The 26851-nt window shown below is 43.2% G+C and overlaps 1 protein-coding gene across 6 annotated transcripts in view; it reads left to right on the forward strand.

The window, feature by feature from the left end:
- The window catches only part of LOC147679019 (solute carrier family 2, facilitated glucose transporter member 11-like), a 608312-nt gene that overhangs the window by 205917 nt on the left and 375544 nt on the right, over window positions 1-26851 (forward strand). The window contains exon 1 of one of the 6 annotated variants that reach the window (XM_086942753.1): window positions 7633-7761. The exons of 4 other annotated variants lie outside the window; for them this stretch is intronic. In XM_086942753.1, coding sequence (XP_086798879.1) covers window positions 7687-7761 — 75 coding nt within the window. In that variant the 5' untranslated portion in view covers window positions 7633-7686. Of the gene's footprint in view, window positions 1-7632; window positions 7762-26851 lie in introns of those variants that run through there. One more of the 6 variants, XM_086942757.1, reaches the window with a different exon arrangement.

Consider the following 26851-nt stretch of genomic DNA (forward strand, 5'->3'; position numbering starts at 1 on the left):
CTCTGATTCCCCTCTATAAAGACAGACAATTTTATTATTTAATTGCACCTTCTTCGTTTTTATAAGAATGATTTAATTTCTTTAGGTATTGTTTCCTTCCTTGGACTTGGCCCTTTAAATTAGGACGTATAACAGTTCTTTCTTCTGTTACAGGTAATGTTGGAAAGTGGTTTTATTAGTAGTGACTAACCACTAATATTAAGGCTATAAACACAATAAAAGTTCAGTTAGAGTCTCAATGAATTAATCCCATGCTCATCCCTTGGTAGCTGGCAAAGAACAGGAAGGCTTACCTTAAGAGACAGGTGTGTAAAGCATTTAATAACATCAATACATTAAATGAGTAAGACACAAAACACAACAAAAATCCCAAACTAATCTATAAAACTGGAGAAAATAATTTTTAAAGAATAGACACTCTCTAGTGCTTAAAAACCAATAGCAACAAATTGGGGGGCCTCCATCAAAATGTTACCTTTGCAGTTATTCATTTTTTATTCATTCATGCAGCCTCACATTCTTGCTACTGGACACGTAGTGAGAGGGTATTGAATAGCACCCCCTTGTATACAGTAGGAGTTTTTTGTTATATATGTGACTTGCTATGGCTACGGATGCTTATGGGGTGGAAGTGTGGGGTGAGGTAAGTGTTAGAGCCCTGGGCCTTTCTTATTATTCTTTGTTGGCTTGTAGTAGCTCGAGAGGTAAAAGTGAATTTACATTAATTTCACAAATTCAATTAACAGTATAAGTCATTTAGTCACACAATAAATGCCAGAAACCAGTGAATAAAGTATAAAAAAAAATGGGTTTATTACAGACTCAATAACAAGCTGCTATAAATGAGTCACAAAATCCTTTTGTAGAGAACAAAATCACCAAAATAAGTCTGAATCTCCGAATGAAATTCAGTCTAACCAATAAATAGCGTACAAGAATTTCTGTAGCTGCAATACAAAAGATGAGAAAGAGATTCTCCTGACTATTCATGAGTAAATTTAAAAGTATCTAACTTATCCTACTCTATACTTAGGGGCCATATGTATCAATCCAAATTGCATTCTCAAACTTCGGCGTTTGCGAATGCAATTTGGCCAAATGGTATGTATTAAGCAAATCTGCTTGCAAAATAAGGAATCGCAAAATTTGTGATTCCTTATTTTGCGATTGCATTTAAGGAATCACAAATTTTGCGATTCCTTAAATACAATGTAAGAAGCAAAGTGGTTTTATTAGTAGTGACTAACCACTAATATTAAGGCTGTAAACACAATAAAAGTTCAGTTAGAGTCTCAATGAATTAATCCCATGCTCATCCCTTGGTAGCTGGCAAAGAACAGGAAGGCTTACCTTAAGAGACAGGTGTGTAAAGCATTTAATAACATCAATACATTAAATGAGTAAGACTCAAAACACAACAAAAATCCCAAACTAATCTATAAAACTGGAGAAAATAATTTTTAAAGAATAGACACTCTCTAGTGCTTAAAAACCTATAGCAACAAATTGGGGGGCCTCCATCAAAATGTTACCTTTGCAGTTATTCATTTTTTATTCATTCATGCAGCCTCACATTCTTGCTACTGGACACGTAGTGAGAGGGTATTGAATAGCACCCCTTGTATACAGTAGGAGTTTTTTGTTATATATGTGACTTGCTATGGCTACGGATGCTTATGGGGTGGAAGTGTGGGGTGAGGTAAGTGTTAGAGCCCTGGGCCTTTCTTATTATTCCATGCTAATTTCAGGGATGCAACAGGGTGTCCTTTGGACACCCCTGCACCCTTGAAATTATTCTCAATTTGTGATTCTCAAATTGCGAATCGCAAATTGAGAATAACTTCCCATTCATTCCTATGGGCCTCCTGGCCCATAGAAATGAATGGGAAAGTATTCCTTAATTGCGATTCGTAATTTGCTAACTGCAATTAAGGAATTTTAAGAAATCGCAAAAAAAAATCGATTTTCTACATACATACCAATTTGCAAATCTCAAATCGCGATTTCTAAAAAATCGCTATTTGAGATTCGCAAATGGGTAACTTCATACATATGGCCCTAGAATAGGTAAACTCTAATAAAATAGAGCAGCAAGAAAAGGTGTCACCATAAGGGAGACTTCAGTACAAGTGCTCCAATTATAAGAAATGTATTGCATGAAGCCACATAATGAGACATATAGCAAAGAAGTTGGAACCTCTTCATATCCTAAAGGTATCTTCCCTCTAAATAACAACGCGTCGCCTATTAACACACAAAGCATTCAAGGAAACCCACGTCATTATCTCCAGTACATTTCCATCTTTCACATCTTACTCTCACACCTTCAAATTAGAACATTTGATCGACCTTGAGTGTCCCTTTCTCAGCTATGAGAACTTTTCTCCTGCTTTGTTAGGGCATCTTTTTCTTGCCAAAGATTTACTCCCATACCTTACTGTCACTACAATACACAATGCCTTTTCACTAACTAATGAAGCCTTGGGTGTGCACCTGCAGAGGAGAGAACATGCAAGCAAGCAACTTTCACCTTGAAGGTTAAACATTGAGAACCATGAGGTTAAGGCCTTTGGTCACACTAACTTAGCAAAACAATTCATCTTCACTGGACATCTGAATATATGTACATGCATGGTCACAAAATCAATGCAACCATATGAATACACTCTAAAATGATAAAGCATGGTTACACGTGTACTAAAATATTTGAATAAGTGTTACATCCTAATATATTCCTATAACTAAATATGAGAGCTACAATTTCATCATTAATCGAAACACTAATATGCACACGTTATATGAGTCTACTATTCTACAATGGATCATTTCAGAAATTCATTTGAAACTTCATCCTTTATTAACAACATTAGATCACACTGAGGGCCTTATTTATGAAGGCCTTGCGACACCGGTGCATCACTTTTTCCCATTTTAAAGTGACGCACCGGTGGCGCAAGGCCTTCATAAATAAGGCCCTGAGTATACAGACTGCTAAGTGCACACAGTCATTATATTTTTGTGACTTACAAGTGCGGAGCTAAAATGTTGTTGCTACAGAGGTAAGTTTGACTTTTTTAGTATGTTTCTAATGGAAGTTGTAGATGTCTTTTGTTCACAGTGCTTTAAGCGCTATCGGCCTGGACACCTAGTAACCTTAGCCATTGACTCCAGTTTTCTTCCTGTGGGGACACGCCTCTTAAGAAGCTGGAGGTGCTACAACTGAGCTCTACCCCTACCTGTCCCACATGATCCCCTTTCCTATATTATCATGGAATGTGGGCAGTCTTAATGACCGAATGAACAGGGGCCTGTCCCCACATTCGCCAAGCCTCAACACTGGTTCTCCATCTCCAGCAAACCAACCTCTTTATTTATTTATTTTTATTTAGAGAGTTTTATATAGAGCTGGCAGGACCCGAGGGTGTCAGAACGCTTTACAACAATTTCACAGGAAATAAGAAAACAGACACATATCAAATGGCATATCAAAATGTAGATGGTGGCTAACGGTGTGTAGAGCCAAAAGGTAAAAGGTGCAGGGCAAGAAGGAGATCCTTGAGGTTTTTTTTAAGGTCACGAAGTAGGGGTTAGTTCTGAGATCTGCTGGAAAAAAGCTCCAGATTTTGGGGGCATTGCCCAAAAAGGAGCAGGCCAGGGCTTTTTGTTTGGGTTTCTTTGGGGAAGTAGGTTGTTGGTGCTCCTCAGGTTTCTTGCTTGGCCTGCCTTGGTGAGCTTGGCTGCGAGGTAGACTGGTTTACCAGTGTGAAGGACTTTGTGGGTCAGACAGGCAGTTTTGAACTGGCATTGAGCTTCAATAGGGAGCTATTTGAACTCTTTCAGGGAGGGGGAGGTATGATCGTGCCTTTTAGCTCCAGTGACCATCCTTGCTGATGCGTTTAGAGTGATTTGCATGGGGACTAGGTGAGATTTTGCTGAGCCTGTGAGGGTAGCGTTGCAGCTTTGAGATCATTAGCTGGGAGGAAGGGCTTGGACTCTCGTGCCAATACAAATACTGCCCCATTAGAATTCAGCATTGTTGATAGGTGCTGTCAAAGGCCATTCCTGAGTAGCTCAGATACCACCTGTTTATTGAAAGCACAGGCTTTAGGAAGTATGCACAATTGTAAGCCCTCAAGAAAGCAAAGCCCATAGGGCCTCATTTAAGACTTTTTGCCATAGTGCAGCGCCGCAGGCCTTCCTGCTTCACTGCCCTTTGGCAAAAGAAAAGGGCATGAATGTGCTGTATCTATCTGATATGGTGCATTCCTGTCCTTTTCCCCTGCGCTAGCGCACAATGGGCTGCCGTGTGACAAAGCAGGAACCTTTGCACCATGGTGCAAGGGTGCCTGCAATGCGGGGATGATTATTTTTGTGCAGGAAGAGAAATGTTCAATGTACAGTTGCTTCTATATGGATTTTGATCGCTAGTGATCTGCCGAGGAACATCCATTTGATTGCAGTCACACTTCAAAACCTGTTCCTAATGCAACTTGTTATTGGCAGTGTCTCCTGACATTTATTGGTTTCAAGTTGCCGTTTTCATTTAGACAGCAGAACTTGTCTTTTATATGTTCCTGCCCGCCATTAAACATTTGCAACAGGTATTATGGCTTATGCTCACCTCTCTATCCATTGCCATTATTTACACACCAATTTTATTTTGTCTCTAGATTTATCCATACATTTCTCCGATACAATTCCTCCCATGCAAATTATGGTCATTCAGTCTCCAGCCTGTTCATATTGTCAAACTCTACATGGTCCTAAAACTAAACCTTCCTTACAGGAGAGCAAGTTTGACAAACACTGCCTCTTTTGCTAATTGCCAGAGCCTTCAAGGGTTAAGAAAGGACAAAGAAGTAATGGGAAACAGGAAGATCAAGCAAAAGGCAAAGTGGAGGTTAGATCAGAAAGGGAGATGAGGAGGGACGTGAAGAAAGAAAGAGATGGGAAGGTTTCCAGAGAAAGAGAAAGGATGGAAGAAGAACAACTGTGCACAAGAGAGAGAAGGAATATTGGTGAAAAGGATTAAAAATCACAGCGAATGAGGAGAGAAAGTGATGGGAGCAATGGCACAGACACCGAGAGAGAGAACGAAGAACTTGGAGGTAAAAACAAGAGAGCGATATTAAGGAGAGAGACGGTATAGATGTGTTATGGTTAGAGAAGTGAGGTGAGGGTTCAAAAAATAATGAGAGAGAAAAAGAGGAATGATCAGAAAAGGAGATGCAGACTTTAGTGTATGGTGAAACAGGTGTGGCATAATGCACCATTTTCCACATTTGTTTTCTAAAATGAATTTGGTTAGCACCCTTACCTAAGCTCCCTTTGTAGTTGTTGGGATAATTCACTGAGCTCACTCAGCACAGTATGGTGGCTGGTATGTCATCATTTGCCAGAGCTGTTTTTAGTTCCCAGTTCTGCCTTGACTGGCCTCAGAGGTAGAGCATTTGGTGCCAAGAACACAGGTGCAGCTCGCCCTTTTTTTGGCATCATGGTGCCACCCCAAGTTTTTGCATGTTTCAAAAAAATGGACATTCAGTGGCAGATGAGGTAATAAAAAGCTTTTAAATGTAGGTCGCCCTTGTGGGTAAGAGTGTGACCATGGGAGCGAAAACTTGTGTATGTGTGGACATTTGTCCCTTTGTGTGTCAGCATGTCTGTGTGTGAGGGAGACTCATCGACAGCATAATAATACCACGCGTGCCACTACAAGCTGGAATTACTACACTACTCTTAAACCTAAAACACTACAACACTACCCACAATACTCCCACCCCTACACTATCCCTAACCCTAAAGCTTTACAACACTACAACACAACAACACTACCAACACTACTCCCACCCCTACACCACCCCTAAAACACTACGACACTACCCTACCCTAAACCACTACCCACACTACTCTTACCCCTACCCTACCCGTAAACCCTAAAACCCTAAAACACTACAACACTACCCTACCCTAAACCACTACCAACACTACTCCCACCCCTACACTACCATAAGCCCTAAAACACTACGACACTACAATGCTACCCACACTACTTCCACCCCTACACTACCCCTAACCCTAAAACACTACGCCACTACCCTACCCTAAACCAGTACCCACACTACTTCCACCCCTACACTACCCCTAACCCTAAAACATTATGACACCACCCTACCCCAAACCACTACCCCCACCCTAAGCACAATCAGCCTTTCCTCTTTCCTCATGGTTCAAACCACTACCTACATTACTCCCACCCCTACACTACCCTAAACCCTAAAACTCTATGAGAATACAACACTATCCACATTACTCCCACCCCTACACTACCCTAAACCCTAAAACACTGTGACACTACAACACTACCCACACTACTCCCACCCCTACACTACCCCTAATCCTAAAACACTACGACACTACAACACTACCCAAATTACTCCCACACCTACACTACCCTAAACCCTAAAACACTATGACAGTACAAAACTACCCACACTACTCCCACCCCTGCACTACCCCTAACTCTAAATAACTACGACACTACAACACTACCCACACTACTCATACAACTACACTACCCTAAACCCTAAAACACTATGACACTACAACACTACCCACTCTACTCCCACCCCTACACTACCCTAAACCCTAACACATTACGACACTACAACACTGCCCACACAACTCCCACCACTACACTACCCCTTACCCTAAAACTCTATGACACTACCCTACCCTAAACCAATACCCACACTACTCCCACCCCTACACTTAGCGCTTAGAGACCTCTGGGTTATAGTGCCCTATATAAATCAAATAAATAAATAAATAAATACACTACCCTAAACACTAGAACATTACAACACTACCCTACCCTAAACCACTACCCCCACCCCAAGCACAATCAGCCTTTCCTCTTTCCTCATGGTTCCTCTCCAGCATCGCCGTCTCTGCTCCTAGTTCCTGCTTCCAGGGGCGGTGCACGTCGTTGTGAGGAAACAGCCTGTTTCCTCACAACGACGTGGATAGCCATTACATCGCATGCGTTGTAAAAACGCATGCAATGTAATGGTATGCGTAGTTCTTACTACGTGTTTTAAAATCGCATGCGTTGTAACGCATGTGATGTAATAGTAACGTATAGTAAAAGTTGTGTTGTAATGGATGTTCCCCTTTCCAGACAGACCTGCTCTCTCCTTGAGCACAGGGAAGTAAAACACCATATACGACAAGAAGCAAAAGAGAGGGACATTTGAAAGAAACAAATCTGAGGAATATATTAGTCTTGAATTGATTTGGAGGCAATTTTAGAGAGGAGAGAGCAAAAATAAAGATTTATGTGGTTTAAAAAATTGTGAGTCACCCCACTGAGACAGGTCTGTTGGCAGTGTATGACATAGGTAGAAATGGAAGTGCATGCAAATATTCTTCAAGCGCAGAAACATCTTGGTAATGGGGCCTACATGCATAGGGGTGCTATCTAGCACTGTAAGTGGGATGAAAAAGTTTGACATGGTACTCAAAAAAGGCATGGGCATAATATAATATTTTCTAACACGAAACACCCTGCGTATATGATAACAATGTAATCTTCTTCATCCCAGTCATTTTCAGGGAGGAAAATGCAAGTACTCTTGAGGCTGGGCTTACATTCCCCCCTCCCTCCAAAAAAAATAACAGTGGGGAGCCATGGGTAATGGCCAATGGATCAAGGGAGCCGCGTGTCAAAAAAGTTTGGGAACCACAGCCCTACGCTCACTGCAGGTACTTACTTCACAATGAACATTATGCAGGTCAGATGCTCCTTGCTACTAGTTCTGTCCACACCATTGCTTCTTTCAAACGTGAACAGTTTCAGTGCATGTAAGCAACCACTCGTTAATGTGCCACAAGAGCTTGTTCAATTGTTGAGAAACTGTCAAGGAAATTGGTTACCACATGAATTTCAACCATGTACAAGTGGCACATAGGAGTAAACAGATATCAGAAGAGAGCAAGATGGTGGCTGTGTGAGGAGCCGCGGAACAACAGCGAGGCGAGGTGCACTAACCCTCCTCGTTCCCCCCCTCTCCCCGTAGAGGCAGCGGCTTACCTGGCTGACCCCCGGTCTAAGAGAAGGAGAGCCGATGCTGATCGTTCCTTGGTGGTTCGGAGTGGCGAGCTTCCAGTGGTGGTCAGTGAACACGGACGGGCTGCTGGTGCTCTGGGTCCGACGTCCGCGGCGTTGGGGGCGTGGTAGCAGCCGAGCGAGGCAGGCAGTGCGAGCCGGCAGAGAAGCAGGCAGAATCTTTCGGCCGATTATTCTTTTGGCTGAAGGAGCACTTTGCTCCTAACGTGCTGGCAATGGCCCCGAAAATGACAGCTAACGCAGCAGCTAAAGCGGCAGCTGCAGCCAAGAACAAAATCCAGGCAGCCCAAGCAGCACAAGCGGCGCAGGCGGCGCAGGTGGCTCCTGCTTTACCCTTTAACTCGGAGCAAGTACATCAAGGTACGGAAGACACATCTCAGCCCACAGTGGATCCGAAATATGGTGAAGGTGATGAAACACCAATGCCGCCCAAGAAAGGTAAACAGACGACTCAGCATCCCTGGCAGTCCCCTTCCATTTCGGAGCTATTGATTCACTGGGGAAGGAGCCAGAAGAATGCGGTAGTTGAGACGCCTCAACCCCTAGTCCAGGAACCAATGGCGCAAATCCTCAAGGAGACTGGAGGGGCTGCAATTATCCTCCCCCTGGATGAGGTAGAAGGGCAGGAAGATGTATCATTGTCAATGGCTGCGTGGGCAGAGGAACAGGTGAGGTAAGGGGGCAAGAGACAGCCACAAGTACCCCAGTGGTTACAGGTACAGATACTGATACACAATTTGATGGGGGTTCAGTAGATAATGGGGGGATAACTGAGACTGTGTCATCTCCTGTTCACCTGTTGAATGAACAGCTGGAGGAGGCCGTGGGACAATGTTTGGTGACCGAAGGGGGTATGGAAAAAGGGAAGGAGAAAGAAAGTGCGCTATGTTCCCCATTAGCTCAGCCCACCCTCACGGATGAAGGGGGTAAGGAGCAAGAGAGAGAGAAAGATAGCAGTGAGTGCTTCTTCTCGGTGGCAGAGGACGCAGAATGGTCCGATGAGGAGAGGAGCTCCCAGGATGGGAGCAACCTGGACTCGGATAGTGACAGCGACCTAGAACGGGACCCCCCCAGTACGGCCAAAAGACCTGGTGGCCATGGTGAGACCCGTGCACATCAGATGCGGGATTTGACCTGGGATCACTCTTCAGCTACGCCCCTACAGGGAAACCCTAATACTGAGGCCCCATCATCGTACCCTTCACTGTTAGATGTCATATATCAGACCATCCTTACGCATAGAGAAGAAGCTAGGCAAGACACCTGGAAGTCACAGGCAGCAATGCGTAAGATGCAGGGGGCTGTTAGAAAACTCTCTAAGGCATGTACCAATGTGGGGGATAGAGTCACTAATTTGAAGGAATGGATTGTGGCAACCGAAGCGGAAGCCGCAGCAGCATCTTCTAAGGTAGATTCCCAGTGCGCTCAGGTTGTTGACATCCAGTGGAAACTGGAAGATATGGAAAACCGGTTGAGGCGCAACAACCTCCGAGTCTTAGGAGTTCCAGAAGGGGCAGAGGGCTCAGATATTTGGGCCTTCATGATAAACCTGTTCAAAAAAGCGTTCCCGGAACTATCTGAGTGGAACTGGGCTGCGGAAATGCAGAGAATTCATCGTACTCCATTTAGAGCTCGCCGGGGGCTGGATGTGATGATAAACCCAGGGCAGTCTTAATATTTTTTGGTAACTTTGTTCTCTGGCAGATCATATCGGAAAAAGCTCGCCCGATGCTAAAAGATCTAATGAGGGGGTTTCTTTCTTTGTGAGGCCAGACTTTTGTCATGCGACAGAGGAGAGGCGGTGGAGACTCCGCCAGCTGATTAAGCCCTTTCAGGACAAGCACACCCAGGCTTATTTAGTAAATCCAGCGCAACTTAAGATACTGAAAGATGGGAAGACCATATATTTTTTGTCAGAAGTTAAGGCAATGAGTTCCTGGACTCTTTGTGATTTAAATAGTCTGACTGGTGGAGTATTAAGTCCGCCAAGGTGTCTAAAATTTTGAATATATATTTTTTTTCTTTTTTGGTGTGTGGTGCACTATCTATCTGAACTGGTTGGTTCAACAGTGGGATATTGCTTTGTCTGTTAGGGGGGACGGGCTGGGGGAGGTAAGATATGGTTCATATGACTGTGAGGGCTTAAGAAATATCTTCGCCCTTGTTCCGCGCTTCTGCACACAACCATCATTAGCTCAGACCAAGGTCTGAGTGCTCCTAGCGGGAGGGGGAAGAGGGAGGGTTCCTCTGGGGGGGCACTGGTGGGAAGGGTAAGGGGGGAAAAAAAGCAGAAAAAATGAAAATTTGTGGTACAATGTTTTTTACAGCTTTGGGGTTTTTGGAAAATGGTAAACTTCTTTTGGAAATTTTTTTCTTTTATGATTATGATGTTCACTTGAAAGTTAGGCTATCCTTTAACAATAAGCATGGCAAATCTTTATGTATATTCAATAAATAAAGGGGGGCTAAACGATTGGACGAAGAGATCAAAATTGGCACAGTTTGTCAAGACCGAGTCCGTAGATATTCTGTGCCTTCAGGAAACCCATCTACCATGGGCGAAGAGGCAGCTGCTGAGGGTTGGAGGGTTCAATATTTTGGCATGTTCTACCCAAACGTCAACAGTAAGGGAAGTAGCAATTTTGGGGAAATCCTTTCTTGGGGAGGCAAAACGGGCTAAATCTGACGCACATGGTAGATGGGCTCTGGTGGAATTGGAGTGCGGCCTCACTATCTGTGGCATATATGGCTCAAATCAGGACAACCCAGAGGTTTTTGAAAATTTGGAAGAGGAACTGTCATCATGGCCGATTCCCATACTGGTCTGTGGTGATTTTAATATCTCCACTGATCTTTTTGAGGGAAGTTCATAAGCTGGCAAAAAACCAAGGGTATTCATGGCTCTCCTTTCTATGATGTTGTCGCCCGGTTTAATGGATGTCTGCGGGGCAAAGGAGCCTAAAGATCCAGGCTATACATACTTCTCCTGTCCCCACCAGAGGTATAGCAAATTGGACTATTTCCTAATATCATCTACAGAAATTAGTAAGATCAGTATTAGGAAACTTCCCAAGGTCCTCTCGGATCATAACCCGTTGGCAATTATATACAAAGGTTTGGGGCTAGTTAGGAATTGCAGGGCTTGGACATTCAATCGAAAGCTCCTGGCTGATGTACATTTTGTTGAACATATGCAGAAATGGGCCCGCAAATTCTTTGATGCCAATCGGTACAGCGCATCGAGGAATTCTGTGTGGGATTCATTTAAATCAGTATTAAGGGGGAGGTTTTTAGTTACTCTGCTCAGTCCAGGAAAAAAGAACAAGCCACCAGGGCCAAGCTTGTGGGGGATCTAGGTAAGGCAGAAGAACAACACTGCCAGTATATAACCCAAGGAAGGGAAGGTAGAGAGAGCCAAATTAACATATGCCGAATTAAAGCTGAATTACAAAAATACTTTGCAGAAAAGGCGGCAGCAGAATATTGGAAATATTGGACATACAGGGAGAGGGTATATGAAACCGGGGAGCAGGCTGGTAAGGAATTAGCGCTAAGGATCAGGCAAGATTATACTAAGAGTATAATAGCAAGCATTCGATAGAATGGACGTGATGTGGTGGAACCCCAGGGCATCCTCTCAGTTTTTGCTAATTTCTATGAAACCTTATATAAGGAGGAAATGGGTGGAACATGCACAACTGGCGGGTATCCGGATAATGGGCCTAAACTGGGACCAGTAGAGAGAGAAAAATTGGAGCTGTATATAAGGGGGATGAGATCTGCGAGGCACTATCTGACCTGGCCGCTGGCAAGGCTGCTGGGCCATATGGCATCCCTCTCGAGATGTATAAATGCCTCTCAGGAGAGCTGGGTCCAATACTGATGGACCTATTCAATGGCATCATAGGTACGGGTAAGATCCCGGAAACATGGAAAGATACTAACATCATAGTCTTCCATAAAAAAGGAAAGCCGAGGGAAAACCCAGGGTCATATAGGCCTATATCTTTGATTAATTCTGATAATAAGCTTTATGCCAAGATCCTTGCTATGCGGTTGGGGAGGGTTATCGGCGGACTCGTCTCCCCATGGCAGCACGGGTTTATCCCTGGTCAAGGAACGGCTGACCATGTTAGAAGAGCAATCTCGCTGTTCGAGGCCAATGCTGCTGGGGGGAGAGGATCCGCCATGATCCTCCTCGACGCAGAAACAGCGTTCGATCGCGTCAGGTGGGTTTACTTATGGAATGTATTGATGGAGAGAGGGTTTGGCCCAAAAATCTGGACGGCCATTAAAGCCATGTATTGCGACCCAATCGCCCGAATACAGCTGATGGGCCAGAGTTCAGACAGGAGTGGGATAAGCAGGGGCACCCGCCAGGGATGTCCCTGCTCACCCATCCTGTTTGCTCTGTATATCGACCCGCTGGTTAGGCAGATTCTCGAGAATGGGGGAATACAGCCGGCAGTAACCAATGGATTTACGAGCAAAATATTGGCATATGCCGATGACCTGGCAGTAATTACACCAAAGCCAGCTGAGGCTGTGCAGATACTGGTAGAGATCGCTAGCGAGTTTGGTATGCATTTGGGGTATCGCCTGAATGAGTCGAAGACCCAGGTAATCTGTTCTAGGGAGATAGTTAAAATCGATCAAAGATATGTCGAGTCTCTGCCAATTATCTTGGGGTAGTAATTAATCCTGAAATAGGCTCTATTATACAAGATAATTACCTCCCGCTTCTTAAGAAAATCGAATCGGATTTAAAGCGGATGGACTCATTACACCTAACACTCATTGGGAGAGCCAACGTGTTAAAGATGACCATGCCACCTAAACTCCTCTATCTGTTTAGATGTATACCATATTGAATTGATGAAGGGATGTTAAAAAAGATTGAGTCTATCTTTAACAGTTTTTTATGGCAGTATGGTAAAACCAGGAGGGCACTAAAATTTATGACGCTCCCTCAGGAACGTGGAGGCTTGGCAATTCCAAATATCAGATTTTACCACTGGGCTGGTTTGTTAACTCAGATGTCTATATTATTCGAGCCAGCATCCAGAGGGAGATATACAAACGATCCTACCTCAGATCTATATGTTTTGCCTTCAATTTATGAATTACTGATGGGAAAGGAGGCTGTGGGGGTTTTGTTGAGAAAAACCAGTCGCAGATTTTTTTAAAAATTCCGCTATAAGGTGGCTTTAAGCACCTGGGATTTGTGGAAAAATCTGCAGAAACTGTGCCATATCCCTAAGATAAATCTATATACCCCGCTGTGGAACTCAGGGTATACACCAAATTTGAGTGTGGATGGGGCTTGGAAGTGCTGGGAGCAGTTGGGTATTCGGACTCTGGGCGATGTGATGTTGAATGGAAGCACCGCTAGCTTCAACTGGCTGCAAGAGAAGTATGGTCTCCCTAACGAGCAAATCTTTAAGTACTTCCAGGTTTCACAAACACTTAAATCGGTTATTTCTGATATCTTGCCCGAGTCATTTTGCTTTGTGTTGGGGTATTTGCTAGGAGGAGGAGATAGGATTAGCAGTATATATCAAGCCCTTATTGAAAAATCCCCGATGATCTTGAGAAACATGAGGTTGCTTGGGCAGTTAGACTTCAAAATCCAGATACTGATCTCGATAAGGCCCTGAGCTTGGATAAGCAGGTACTTCGATCCTCAAATTTGAAGGTTCAGCATTTTAAAACACTTTTTAACCTGTATTATACACCATCTAAGCTACATGATTGGGGTATGAGGATCGACAGTAACTGCCCTAGGTGTCAGAAAGGTCCAGGGGACCTATTACATATGTTCTTTTACTGTGAGCAGCTCAGTTTGATTAAAACTGAGATAGAGAAATTTTTAGAGGGGCTGCTAGGCTTAAAGATCTGCCTATCCCCGACAATAATGTTCTTTGGGAGTGGCAGTAAAACGGCCCTTTTGAATAAAGAAACAGAGGCTTTTATCTTTCTAGCTGTTGCAGTTTTACGTATCCTACTATCAGCTGCTTGGAAGGACCCTAATGCCCCAACCTTCCAATTGTGGCTGACCAGGCTTCTTGGTATTCACAACATCGAATCTACTCTATATTCTTATAAGGGTAAGAAAAAGCGTGATTTTGGAAATAAGATATGGGACCCCTTTAACCCCTTAAGTGCTGCTGACGGCCAATGGTCGTCAGCAGCGCTACCTCCCCAGTGCTGCGCACGACCATTGAACGTCCATTCAGCACTAGTTCTAATGGACAGCGCAGCACTGGGGAGAAATGTTTACACGCAGCTAAGGTGTTAAAAATTGGAGGGAGGGGCAGCTTTGATCAACCGATGATGAGTCTCTTATTTGTATATTTATTCGTATAAGTAAACACCTGCATATTTATTTATTGAATGTCTAGCTTTATTTAAGATGTTTTAATGCTTACTGAAACGTATTATGAAATAATGGAATTTTCCCTATTAAGCTGTATCTGTTTTTGTACCAATGAATTTTCAATAAAAAAAAATAATAAAGGAGTAAACAGATATCCCCATGTCACAGTCCTGTGCAATTCAATAACAAATGCCCTGTTCCAAGAAAGTGTCTCATGTGTGGCACGATGATGTGAAAAAGGGCTCAGCCCTCCTGCACGCAGCATAGGGCTCACTCATCATCTGCAGCTGCTCCCTGGGAAACTTCCCTTGAGCTCCTAACACAATGTGCCACATTGGAAGAAGAGGTCCACGTTCAAGTGTTCTGCCAGACGTTCTGCATTCCACCCAACAGCATGACAGGAAGACATCACTCAGCCACTCAAGCGGATCCACTGACTCTCACTGTACTTAACACTCGCCTAAGAAGCTGCACATGGCAGTCAACATGACTCATGAGCAGCAGAGGTATGGCTTTGAATGATAACACCTTCCAGTTGACTGTTTGCCACCAATTAATCCATTGAAACCCAGCACTTCTCGAACATGCAATCTTGTAAAAGTACCCATGCTGCTCCTGACAGTCAAAGTTGCTCACACATGTAATACCAGAACTGCTCCTTGCCACCTGACCATAAATGTTCATAATCGCGTACACCAACAAAACTGCATCTCAGCCCTCGGGAGACTTCTTCCAAACCTTAATCACAACAGCAAAGGTGCACCACAACATATGGTATACAATATATAATATTCAAAAAGTCGTGAAGGATGATATTCCTCAATTTGTTATCTTTCATTTCAAGAGCATAAATGAAGCACCGTACAGCCGACGCGTTTCGTCCCAAACAGGGGACTTCTTCAGGGCTGTTAAATACAAACAGACAAAAATTGAGTTACTGCTTAACCGATTTTAGTTAATTTTGGCGGGAGCATTATGGAGAGGCATACTTAACTGCAGTATTTTTCAATTCACACCAAGGCGCTTTTCAATGGTGCTGGTATCCTTCATTAGTGCCAGGAAATTAAAGGTCCGCTGTGGTTTCGAGAGAAACCATAAATATTTTAGCGCGGTCCAAAATGCTGTTACGATACTCATTATAGGGAATGAGTGTCACATAAGCTTACCTAGAGGAGCTCAGGGCTGCCGATGAGCCGGTGGCGCGTTGTGTTCAGCTCGATCGCTTCCGTGTTCTGAAGCCGAGGGTTGCTTATTGGGCACTTAGGAAGTCACTTGACTGTGAGTTTTCCACAGTCACGTGTTAGGGGACTCACAGTGTGCTGGATGGCTTCGTGATGTCAAAAGGGCCGGCATATTGGAGTGGATAGTTTTTTTTAATAAGGTGTTTTGGCATGCTCGTGTGCTTGTACATATAAATATTTTGTAAAAGAATACCACTCTGGTGGTGGTGTTGGGCGAAGGACTTATTTTAACAAGATATCGCGCTCGTTTATAAATGTACACGTTTCTAAATGTACTTTATTAAAGAACCACATTTTTGGGAAGACATTTACGATTGGGCAGTCTACTCAGAGAGGATTTAAGGCCAGCGAAATATTGTAGCATACCATTGTGCTCGTTTACAGATGTAATTCATTTAAAACTAAGCTTTTGCGGTTGCTTAAAAAACAGCATTTGCGATTGCGTGATGTTTTAACCTGCTAATATGCTTATGTGTTGGGCCAGTGAATTAATCATTTTGGCATATATTATGCTCCATTCTAGATGCATTTTATCGAGAGGACACAGCGCGTGCGGCTGGACAGTTTCAGAGGTGGAGCTAGGCCCATGAATATTCCAGCGTGTTCTTGTGCTCGTTTACAAATGTACTTTGCATACAACTAGCGTTTGCGGTTGCGCAGTAGACTCAGTGATGGTGTTGGACCAATTGATTTTCTGGGGTAGGGGCGGGTGAGAGAGGGTTTTGGGATCACCTTTAGTGACAATTATCATTCAAAGACAAGGCAAGTAATCAAGTGATACAATACGGTCAGCACAAGAATAAGGGTTGTCTCAGAGTTTTGCAGAGTATGTTCTGGGACCCGAACATACTCTACAAAACTCTGAGAAAATCGGCCCTTTTGACATCACGAAGCCATCCAGTACACTGTGAGTCCCCTAACACGTGACTGTGGAAAACTCACAGTCACGTGACTTCCTAAGTGCCCAATAAGCAACCCTCGGCTTCAGAACACGGAAGCGATCGAGCTGAACACAACGCGCCACCGGCTCACCGGCAGCCCTAAGCTCCTCTAGGTAAGCTTATGTGACACTCATTCCCTATAATGAGTATCGTAACAGCATTTTGGACCGCGCTAAAATATTTATGGTTTTCTCTCGAAACCACAGCGGACCTTTAATTTCCTGGCCCTAATGAAGGATACCAGCGCCATTGAAAAGCGCCTTGGTGTGAATTGAAAAATACTGCAGTTAAGTATGCCTCTCCATAATGCTCCCGCCAAAATTAACTAAAATCGGTTAAGCAGTAACTCATGCCCCACTCCTTTCTTTTTTAGAATCCAACCACCCATCCCCTAGAAGCAACAGTGAATCAGACTCAGATGCCCTTCTAAGAAAATAGAGACCCGTTTTTCTATATCGGCATGCCATTTTTTTTATTTTTTTTTTATTTTTTTGTCCTCATTAGCCATAAAGTCGATCCAACTATGCTCTTAGCCTCTCAGACACGAGGACCGTCCCCCCCATAGCACCAAGGAGCCCAATGCTGAGCTCCAGGTGCCCAGAGAGCCGGCCCCCATGCTTCCAGCAGAGCTTGAATAGACGTACTCCCTTCAGACCAGTTCGGCCAGTTGTCCAGTTGCTGTACGATACCACCCTTTTGGACAGAGAGATTTTAGGCCTAATCATCGGACCCGGGGAAAAAAAAAAAAAAAACCCCGGGTAGGCTAACTATCCCTCCTCCAATCGATCAAAAGGTGCCAAAATGTAAGAGATCGAGGGCTGCATGTTCTCATTAAGTCCAGCTTTGAAGTTGCGTATAATGAAGACAGCCACTCTGCATGCGTTGGGGGATTTATGTTAATCCAGTTTTTACAGATCTCTCTTCTAGCCAGTAAGATGGCATAAAACAGAAAATCTCTCTCTGATCCCTTGATGTTATGATTTAATCCGAAGATGACCAAAGACCATGACCACGGGATAGTGACACTAAGAATAGATTCGAGAGTTGTTCTAACTTCATGCCAAAAGGTGGCAATACTCGGACAGTCCCAGAACATATGCAGGTCTGACGCTGCTGGTAAGGAACATTTACTACAGCACTTCCCTGTTTGGAATTTCGACAACCGTTTAGGAGAGTAATATGCTCTATGAAGTGTGAAGAAATGATTGCGCCTCAGCCATGCTGGCTTGACGATTTTATAGAGGAGGATAAAAGATTCCTCCCAAATATCTCCCCTATCTGGTTCTCCCTCAGCACCCCAAAGCTTTTTCGGGAGGTTAAAGTCTCGCTCTCCATCCTCTATAATATGCCAATAGAAGAGTGCAACTTCTTTTTTCCCCGCCGGTCTTTCCACTAGGATATTCTCTAGAGGGCTCTCCTGTCCCATCATTCCTTTCTTCTTAATTTGAGTCCGAATCCAACTTCCTATTTGTAGATATATTATCCAGGAGAGTGGTGATGTTACTTTAAGCTTAAAGATATCCCAGCCCAAGATTGTTCCTTCCATCAGCAGATCCCCCCACTTTGTGATCCCTGCGTCCAGCAGGATTCTTTTGACTGTGTTGGCTTCCTGTGGTGCTAGTCCAGGTAGGTCCCAAATTGGGGCATGTTCGGATAAATGTCCTATCCCGATCTTAGATTTTATTTGGGACCATTCTTTTAAGCTACTCAATAGTGTCTTTAATCTAATTTTTTTTAAAAACTTCTGGTGGCTGAACTTGAAGAGAAAACCATTCACTGGAAGGTCCGAACCCAATAACATTGCCTTGTACATAAGCCCATTTGCATTTTCCCAGGGGAGCTTAAGTAACATCCTAGAGTGGGTCAGATGAAATGCCCAGGCATAATATTCCAGGTCTGGCAAAGCGAGTCCCCCTTTTTCTCTTCTCCTTCTCAGCTTTTTCCAAGCTAATCTGCTGGATTTATATCCCCAAATGAATGAGTTAATGTTTTGCTGGCATTTTGCAAGCTGCTTGGTGTCAAAAATTAATGGAATGGAATTAAAAATAAAAGTGAATTTCGGGAGAATACTCATTTTTATCAGGCTAGTTCTCCCATAAATGTTGAGCTGGAGAAAAGACCAGGCTTTCATAAGAATTTGGGATTCTCGGGAAATACGGGCTAAGTTGTTTTGAGCCAAGTGATCCAGATCTTTAGTTATTGTGATGCCAAGGTACCTCATTGAGGATTTTGTCGGAAGTTGAGGATTGTGAATATTCCAGACCATAATTTCGGTTTTTCCTGCGTTGATTTCGTAACCAGAGACTTTCCCAAAATTTTCCGCTTTCTTTATAATGATGGGAAATGCCAATGTAGGATCAGTTGTGTATATGAGAATGTCATCGGCATAGAGGCCAATCTTCTTTTCCCAGCCCGAAAAATTAAAATGTGGGATGTTGGTATCCTCCCTAATGGATTGTGCAAACGGTTCTACATATAAATTAAAGAGAAGGGGGGACAGGGGGCAACCCTGTCTTGTTCCTCGGCTGATTTTAAAAGGAACTGTTCGTGTACCGTTTATTAGTAGAGATGCTCTGGGGTTGCTATATAGTAAGCCTATAGTCCTACAAAATTTGGGTCCCAAGTGAAATTTAGTCATTATTAAATTTAAGTATGCCCAATTTACCCTATCGAACGCTTTAGTGGCGTCGAGGGTCATGATAGCCAGGGGTAGGCCGAAAGTTGAGGCAATATCCGAGGCTCCCACCAAATCATAGGTTAAATCAGCCAATTGCCGACCTCTGATAAACCCCTTTTGATCAGGGTGAATGATCGAACCAATCTCGCTTCCCAATCTCGCAGCCAAAATTGAAGTAAAAATCTTGTAGTCATTATTGAGAAGCGAGATTGGGCGGTATGATCCACATTCGGCTGGGTCCTTGCCAGTTTTTAATATTAGAGCTATATTGGCTTCCCCCCAGGAGCTTGGTGGTGTCTGCCCTCTGATCATTATGTCATTAAAAAGATTCGTAAGGACAGGGGTAAGGGTGGAATTGAGTGTCCTATATAATTCCCCAGGGAGGCCATCTGGTCCCGCGGCTTTGCCCTGTGATAATTGCTTGATGGTGTTATAGACTTCTAATTCAGTGATCTCCTTATCTATATTCTCTGTTTGGGAACTTTCCAGTTCCGGGAGGATTACATTATTCAGCCATTCGTTCCTTTCATCTTCATTGACATTCAAATCCTCTGTGTATATGTTCTGGAAGAACTCCCTAAAAGCTTCTCCTATGGCCGTGGTTGTTGACCTACTATTAGCTTCCCCGGTGACCCTCACTTCTTTAATGCAATTTCTTGATTGGTCCGCTTTAATTTTCCAGGCCAACAGTTTTCCTGCAGATTCCCCATATTCGAAGTGGGCAAGTTTACTTGCCTGCCATCTTTTATTAATTCTCTCCTGCAATAGTGTGTCTAGCTTGGCTTTTAATTCGGCTTTCTCCTCTTGATTATCTGAGGGGAGCTGTTCTAGTGATTCTAAAAGAATTAATTCTTGCTCGATATGTCTTATTCCTTCTTCATATTTCTTTCTCCTGTATGAGGCCCTCCCTGTAATGCACCCCCTGATGAAGGCCTTCCAAGCCTCCCATACTATAACCACGGAGGTAGAACCTAAATTTTGGTCTAGGAAGGAGACTGTTTCCTGCGTCAGATAATCTTTCTCCTCCTCCTCCAGTAGAATTGTACTGTCGAAAGACCAAGAATGATGGGTAGGTTTCTGGTCTAATTTTAGAGAGAAAAAGATGGCAGAGTGGTCTGACAAGTGTAGAGGGAGGTATGTTATACTTTTAACCAGGTCTTTGATAAATCGACTAAATAGAGCATAATCAATTCGTGATTTATGTCTGTATTTATAGTTGTGGTAAGAGACTCCCAAAACCTTGCCGGACCTTTGTCTCCATAGATCTATTAGGCCAAGGTTCGACATACATCTGAGCAATGTATCCCTCATATTACTATGAACGACCGCTCTAGAAGTGGGAGATTTGTCTAGCTTTGGATCTAGGACAAGATTAAAATCTCCCACCCATATTATGGGATCAGAACAAGTAATCAAGTGGTTCTGCAGGATGTTTAAGTAAGAAGGGTCGTCCTGGTTAGGTCCGTAATAGCTGACGATGGTAACATCCTTCGAATGTAATTGAGCCTTAACTATCAGTCACCTGCTGCTTGAATCTGTTTCCCAGCTCGTGATCTGGGCCCTTGCTGCTTTTTTAAAAATGATGGCTATACCACGAATGCTAGTGTTGTGATCTGTAGTTATAAATATGTCAACCCATTTGAGCTTCTTAAGTATGTCTGTGATCTCTTGTTTGTTCAAGTGCGTTTCCTGGATCGCAATGATCTGCGCGGGTGAGTCCCGTAGGTACTGTAAAATTCTATTTCTTCTAGCCCTGACACGCAGACCATTTACGTTCCAGGATAAAAATTTGATGTCCGACATTAATATATAAGGAAGTTGCCCTCCCCTCTCCTCTGATACTTTTTTTTGCAAAAATGCCTGTTGTTCATTGTAACTCTTGCTATTTTGACCAAGCCGCCGCTTTGGAATACTGATGGATCTATATCCTTTATGATTTTAAAATTCGGTTTATGAGGACTTTTATATTTTGCCTTCCCACCCCCCCCTCCCCTGGAAAACCCCCCCCAACTTACTCTGGCTTGATGTGTTGCCAGCTTGTCGTCTCTGACGTTTTCCTGCTCCATGCCCTATTATCTATATTATTGGTCACTATGTTTAAGATGAAGGCAGTAATGACTCATAAAGCCCTATTTTAGGTCTTTTATAAGATGATTATACTATTAAAGATACTTAGGTGGCCAAGGGTGATTTAGAGCTGTAGTGTAGGAGCTAGAAGTAAGACCCAGTACGCTTTTACCCCCAGACTATTGAGGATAAGTATGCTAGGGGTATAAGTTCTGTGTGAGATTCCATGTTTAATAAACTTATATTTAATTGTCTCGTCCTACTGTTTAGTTTTCTTATGTTTTTAATAACGAAACTATATAACGTCCCATAAGTATACACATACTTTTGTGTATTCCGTCTTTTTAAAAAAAAAAAAAATCCTTTTTTCTCTTTTTTTTTCCTTCTCTGTATCTTCTTCCCTCTTTCTTTTCTCTTTTCTCTTACTTTCTTTTTTCCTTGCTTTTCCCCTTCTTCCCTTTTTTTCTCTTTTTTTTCTCCTTTTTTCCTTTCCTTTCCCCTTTCTTTCATTTCTTTACCCCTTTCCTCATTTTTCCTTATTTCCAAAACACCTTATTAAAAAAACTATCCACTCCAATATGTCGGCCCTTTTGACATCACGAAGCCATCCAGTACACTGTGAGTCCCTTTACACGTGACTGTGGAAAACTCACAGTCACGTGACTTCCTAAGTGCCCAATAAGCAACCCTCGGCTTCAGAACACGGAAGCGATCGAGCTGAACACAACGCGCCACCGGCTCATCGGCAGCCCTGAGCTCCTCTAGGTAAGCTTATGTGACACTCATTCCCTATAATGAGTATCGTAACAGCATTTTGGACCGCAATAAAATATTGATGGTTTTCTCTCGAAACCACAGCGGACCTTTAAATTCCTGGCCCTAATGAAGGATACCAGCGCCATTGAAAAGCGCCTTGGTGTGAATTGAAAAATACTGCAGTTAAGTATGCCTCTCCATAATGCTCCCGCCAAAATTAACTAAAATCGGTTAAGCAGTAACTCATGCCCCACTCCTTTCTTTTTTAGAATCCAACCACCCATCCCCTAGAAGCAACAGTGAATCAGACTGAGATGCCCTTCTAAGAAAATAGAGACCCGTTTTTCTATATCAGCATGCCATAAAACCATCTGCTGAGCACCGATTTAGGTTATCATAGAACCTTCCTCTTGCTCATGTACAAAAGAGCAATATATGCCATTCTCAACCAAATTAATTGCTACCCCCCTTTTTCTTGTCTCTTTAGAGCCAATCCAAAAAGACTCTCAACCTTAAATAAGCGTGCCCCCACTGCACAGCACTTAATTCCAAAGTGCCATTTTAAAGGTAATGTCCAAATAGAATCATTCCCCTTCCCAGTACCTAATTTAGAAAGACACCCTACTTAATGGTTTCAATCCTGTCCCCACAGTCCAACGAGATCAACAACCGGGACTTTGTTATACCATACCTGAACCTCATCCTCGCTGCACAAAAACGAAGTCCAGCAATTAGCATGGTAAATTATTTATTATACCTTATCCCCTGTTAAAACAAGTTAGTATCTTATTATTAAACTTAAAAGATCTCCCATTCCAACAGGATAAAGGGCGCTTTCCCTAACTACAGAGGAGACCCATTAAGGATAAAATCATTACAGACAATAGTCTGGTACGTTCCATTTTCTAGCGCATACCGATCTCTTAAGGCACTGCTCTGATGTCAATAACACTCCCATCGATTGCCGTACTTTCACAACTCACTGCTCAAAATCCCACCATAGGCACTCCCTCACCACCACGACCTCACCCCTTCATTCATGTGCAGGTCACAATATAGAAACACCTTGAGATACAGAAAAACGATCACAATAATATGTTGTCACACAAAACTGCATGGATCGTGCATGCTTCTGTGGCTGCACCAATCACCGCGATTCCGAGTAATGTAAATAGAGAGCTAATGCTGAACATGGCTTTTTAACTAAAGATTGTTTTCTGTCTTGTTTTTCCTTTTAATTTTTTCCAAAACAGGTGGTTTTATGTTAAAAGGTTCTATTCAGGCAAAAAAGTTATGATTGTGAAAGTCCTGAAGATGATCCCACTACAATTGAGCTAGGGATCGAAACGTCGACTCCTTTTAGAGTGTCCCATACTTAGGAATCTAATGTATTAATGTATGGTTGTTTCACTCCAGGACACACTGTGAATTTGAATTGTTGTCAGTGGCCTGTTAGCTCACTTTTGTTTGCCTGATATTTGCTGCACTTACTGTCCCTTTTTTTATTTTTCTTCCTTGCGTAAGGCACAGGACTGTGCCCTACTGTAACCTTTATGTTTGTTGGTTACTTGTCTTATTTCTTTATTGAAAATTCCTATCCAATGAATAAATACTCCCTGTCCGGCTGGACAAGCGATTTTTGTACTATATAGCAGCCCATTGTGGTCTATATATTATTCTCACTTATACTTAATTGTTTATGCTAAGGACCACTTGTTTCCTTCAAAATACTTGACGCCCATGGTCCCTGGCCATACATTGGGTTCCCCTTGTTTTTCCTAAAGAAACTAAGCGCAATCGCAGGATTGCAGGGTTTTTCTCAAATCCCCATTCCTCGTCCTCACGGGGTCGGCCATCCTAGTGCCACTGTACCCTTATTCTCTGTGATTTTTCCTCCCTTAACTTTATATTTTCTATTTTCGAAAAAGTAATGTCAGCCCATGCTCCCCTATACACTGCTGAATACCTTAAGCAATTATGCTCAGGTCCCTCTCTACTGTCCGACACACCTGACGTACCAGCTACTACCAGCTCTTCATTACCCGAACAATTAGAAAAACTCAAAAAGAAACAGGTCAGACTACAGCTTATGATGTTGATGTTGACAGACTATTTAAAGGCTGACGTTATTCCAGTGGGGCTACAAGTCCGTAATATTCCAGGCATCTTCACGGATAACCCCAAATACATTTCCAATTTCAGCTATATAGGAACCACATGCTCTAGACACTGGTTGGCACTAGGCATTGATGTAGCCAGCGAAACTCTGAAATCTTTGGAAATAGAAATCAATGATTTATTAAAGCAAATCAGTGATTCAGACCCCACTGCAGAGTGTAAAAAACTATTGGATCAGGTAGAAAAAATGGTAGCTGAATTTCACCGAATCCAACAAAATAAAAAATCCAATAAAATCAAAAAAGATATTAAAAACTATAAAGTTGAAAACACCTACCCCTACCTCCAAAAGGATTTTTACACCAACAGGCCACAGTTCAACCCCAACAGCAGACCCTGGGGCCGATATAATAGACGTCAACATATAGTGGGCTTCTCGGATACTTCAGAAGAATCTTCTGATAGTTCCGATCCAGGAGAAGGAGCAAGCAACCAAAGGCGGGGAGGAGGAGCTCAGTCTTTTTTAGGCAGAGGCCAACCTGGCACCCCCCAAAGGGGGCGCACAAAGAAACCACAACGATGGTTCAATGCCCCAGGAGAACGCAAGACCCGGAACAACTTTTATCAGTGGTGAATCACCCTGATGCAATTGCACCCGTGAGGTAGTGTGGCTCACTGGTTAGAGGCGGCAGACCCGAGAGCAGAGGACGGCCCGGGACCAGGGTTCGATTCCCGGTGCGGCAGGTTTCTGGACCAGGGTCAGCGGACTCGATAATTCTCTCGCCTCGGTGCCCACTCTGATCAGCGATCACACTCGGCAACTCTGGGCATTAGCTTGCCTCATCTTCACTAACGGCCCCACCAGACCGCCGGGGATGCCTGGTCTCACCCTGGAGATACCCATTAAGGGACCATCTCTCAGGGAAGCCAGGAAGGGTTTCGCAGCGGTCGAAGCACCTTGGGACCCTCCGGGTAAGTAGTGCGCTTTATAAATGCCTATACATTTACATTTACATTTACACCCTTGTTAAATTCCACCGACTCACTCCATCCTTCTTCCTCCACTGCCTCCTCCAATACGTCCTTTGAACTGATACCCATTTTCAATCTATCTCAACATCTATTGCAGGACCCAGAAATATCCATCTTGAAAAAAGGCCTGTCATTTGTCCCTACCATACGCCCAAACTTTATGGAATTACAAACAGAATTACTGAGATTTTTCAGATTAATTCATTTAAAAGCATTTTTTCAACTTCATCCTTCCACCATAAACAATGCCAATACCCCTTTTCGACCAGCTTCTACATTCCTTCCATCTGCTAGCATGGTACCCTCAGAGGTGCGAACCTTCGAAAAACTGGTACACAAAGACCTCACTGATCTAGAAAAGAAAAAACTTTATGTGCCTTACAACATCTCAAGAGTAGAAAAAGATGCCATAAATTCTCTTAAAAACAATTCAGGACTAGTGATAAAAAGTGCCGATAAAGGCCGAGGAATTGTCCTTCAGGACATTGACTCCTACAGAACAGAAATCAAACGCCAACTGGGGAACACTGACCACTACCAAAGACTACCAGGTAACCCAACCAAAGTCATCCAAGAGACTATATTAAAACTCACAACAAATGCTGTCTCAGAGGGTTTCTTGAGTAAAAAGGAATACCTATTCCTCAACGTCAAAAGCCCACGGCAACCAGTAATCTACACTCTCCCCAAAGTTCATAAAAACATTGACATTCCACCTGGCAGACCAATAGTCTCTGCCTGTGGCTCTATTCTTGAGCCATTGGTAGCATACGTAGATTTCTTCATTAAGGAATTCGTACCAACTACAACCTGCTATGTGAGAGATAGCATGGAAATGATCAATCTAGTAGAACACTTCCCTTTTGAGCCTTCAACTCACACCCTTTGCACAATGGACGTAGAGTCGCTTTATACTAATATCCCCCAAACAGCCGCTCTTGTGGTCATTCAAAGAATCTTAGACTCGCGACCACGTCCCCATAGGGTTCCCACTATCTTCATTCTTCAGCTCCTCGAATTGTGTCTTACCAAAAACTACTTCATGTTTGATAACATCTACTACCAACAAATATTGCCCCCTTTCTTGGCAATCCTGTTCATGGATGCTCTAGAAACCGGAGTCATCCTGGCAGAAAGCAATCCTTTCTACGACGGTATTGTTTTATGGCGTCGTTACATCGACAACATTTTTCTCATTTGGAATCTCGATATCCCTGCACTGCACTCATTCAACCATTGGTTGAACAACAACTGTGCTGACCTCAACTTTACTCTTGTGTATGACAAACAGCAAATAGCTTTCCTAGATCTTACTATTTTCCATCAAGATAGTGAACTTTTAACACGCCTATATACGAAACCTACGGAACGCAACACCTTACCTAGTTATGACAGCAATCATCCTAAAGCTTTGAAAGATTCTTTACCATACTCACAATTCCTGAGAATCAGGAGAAACTGTTCAACAAAAGCTGACTACTTTAGGGAAGCTGGTACGCTTACGAACAAACTACAAGC

Source organism: Lissotriton vulgaris, chromosome 11 (genome assembly GCF_964263255.1).
Source record: "Lissotriton vulgaris chromosome 11, aLisVul1.2, whole genome shotgun sequence".
Taxonomy (NCBI): domain Eukaryota; kingdom Metazoa; phylum Chordata; class Amphibia; order Caudata; family Salamandridae; genus Lissotriton; species Lissotriton vulgaris.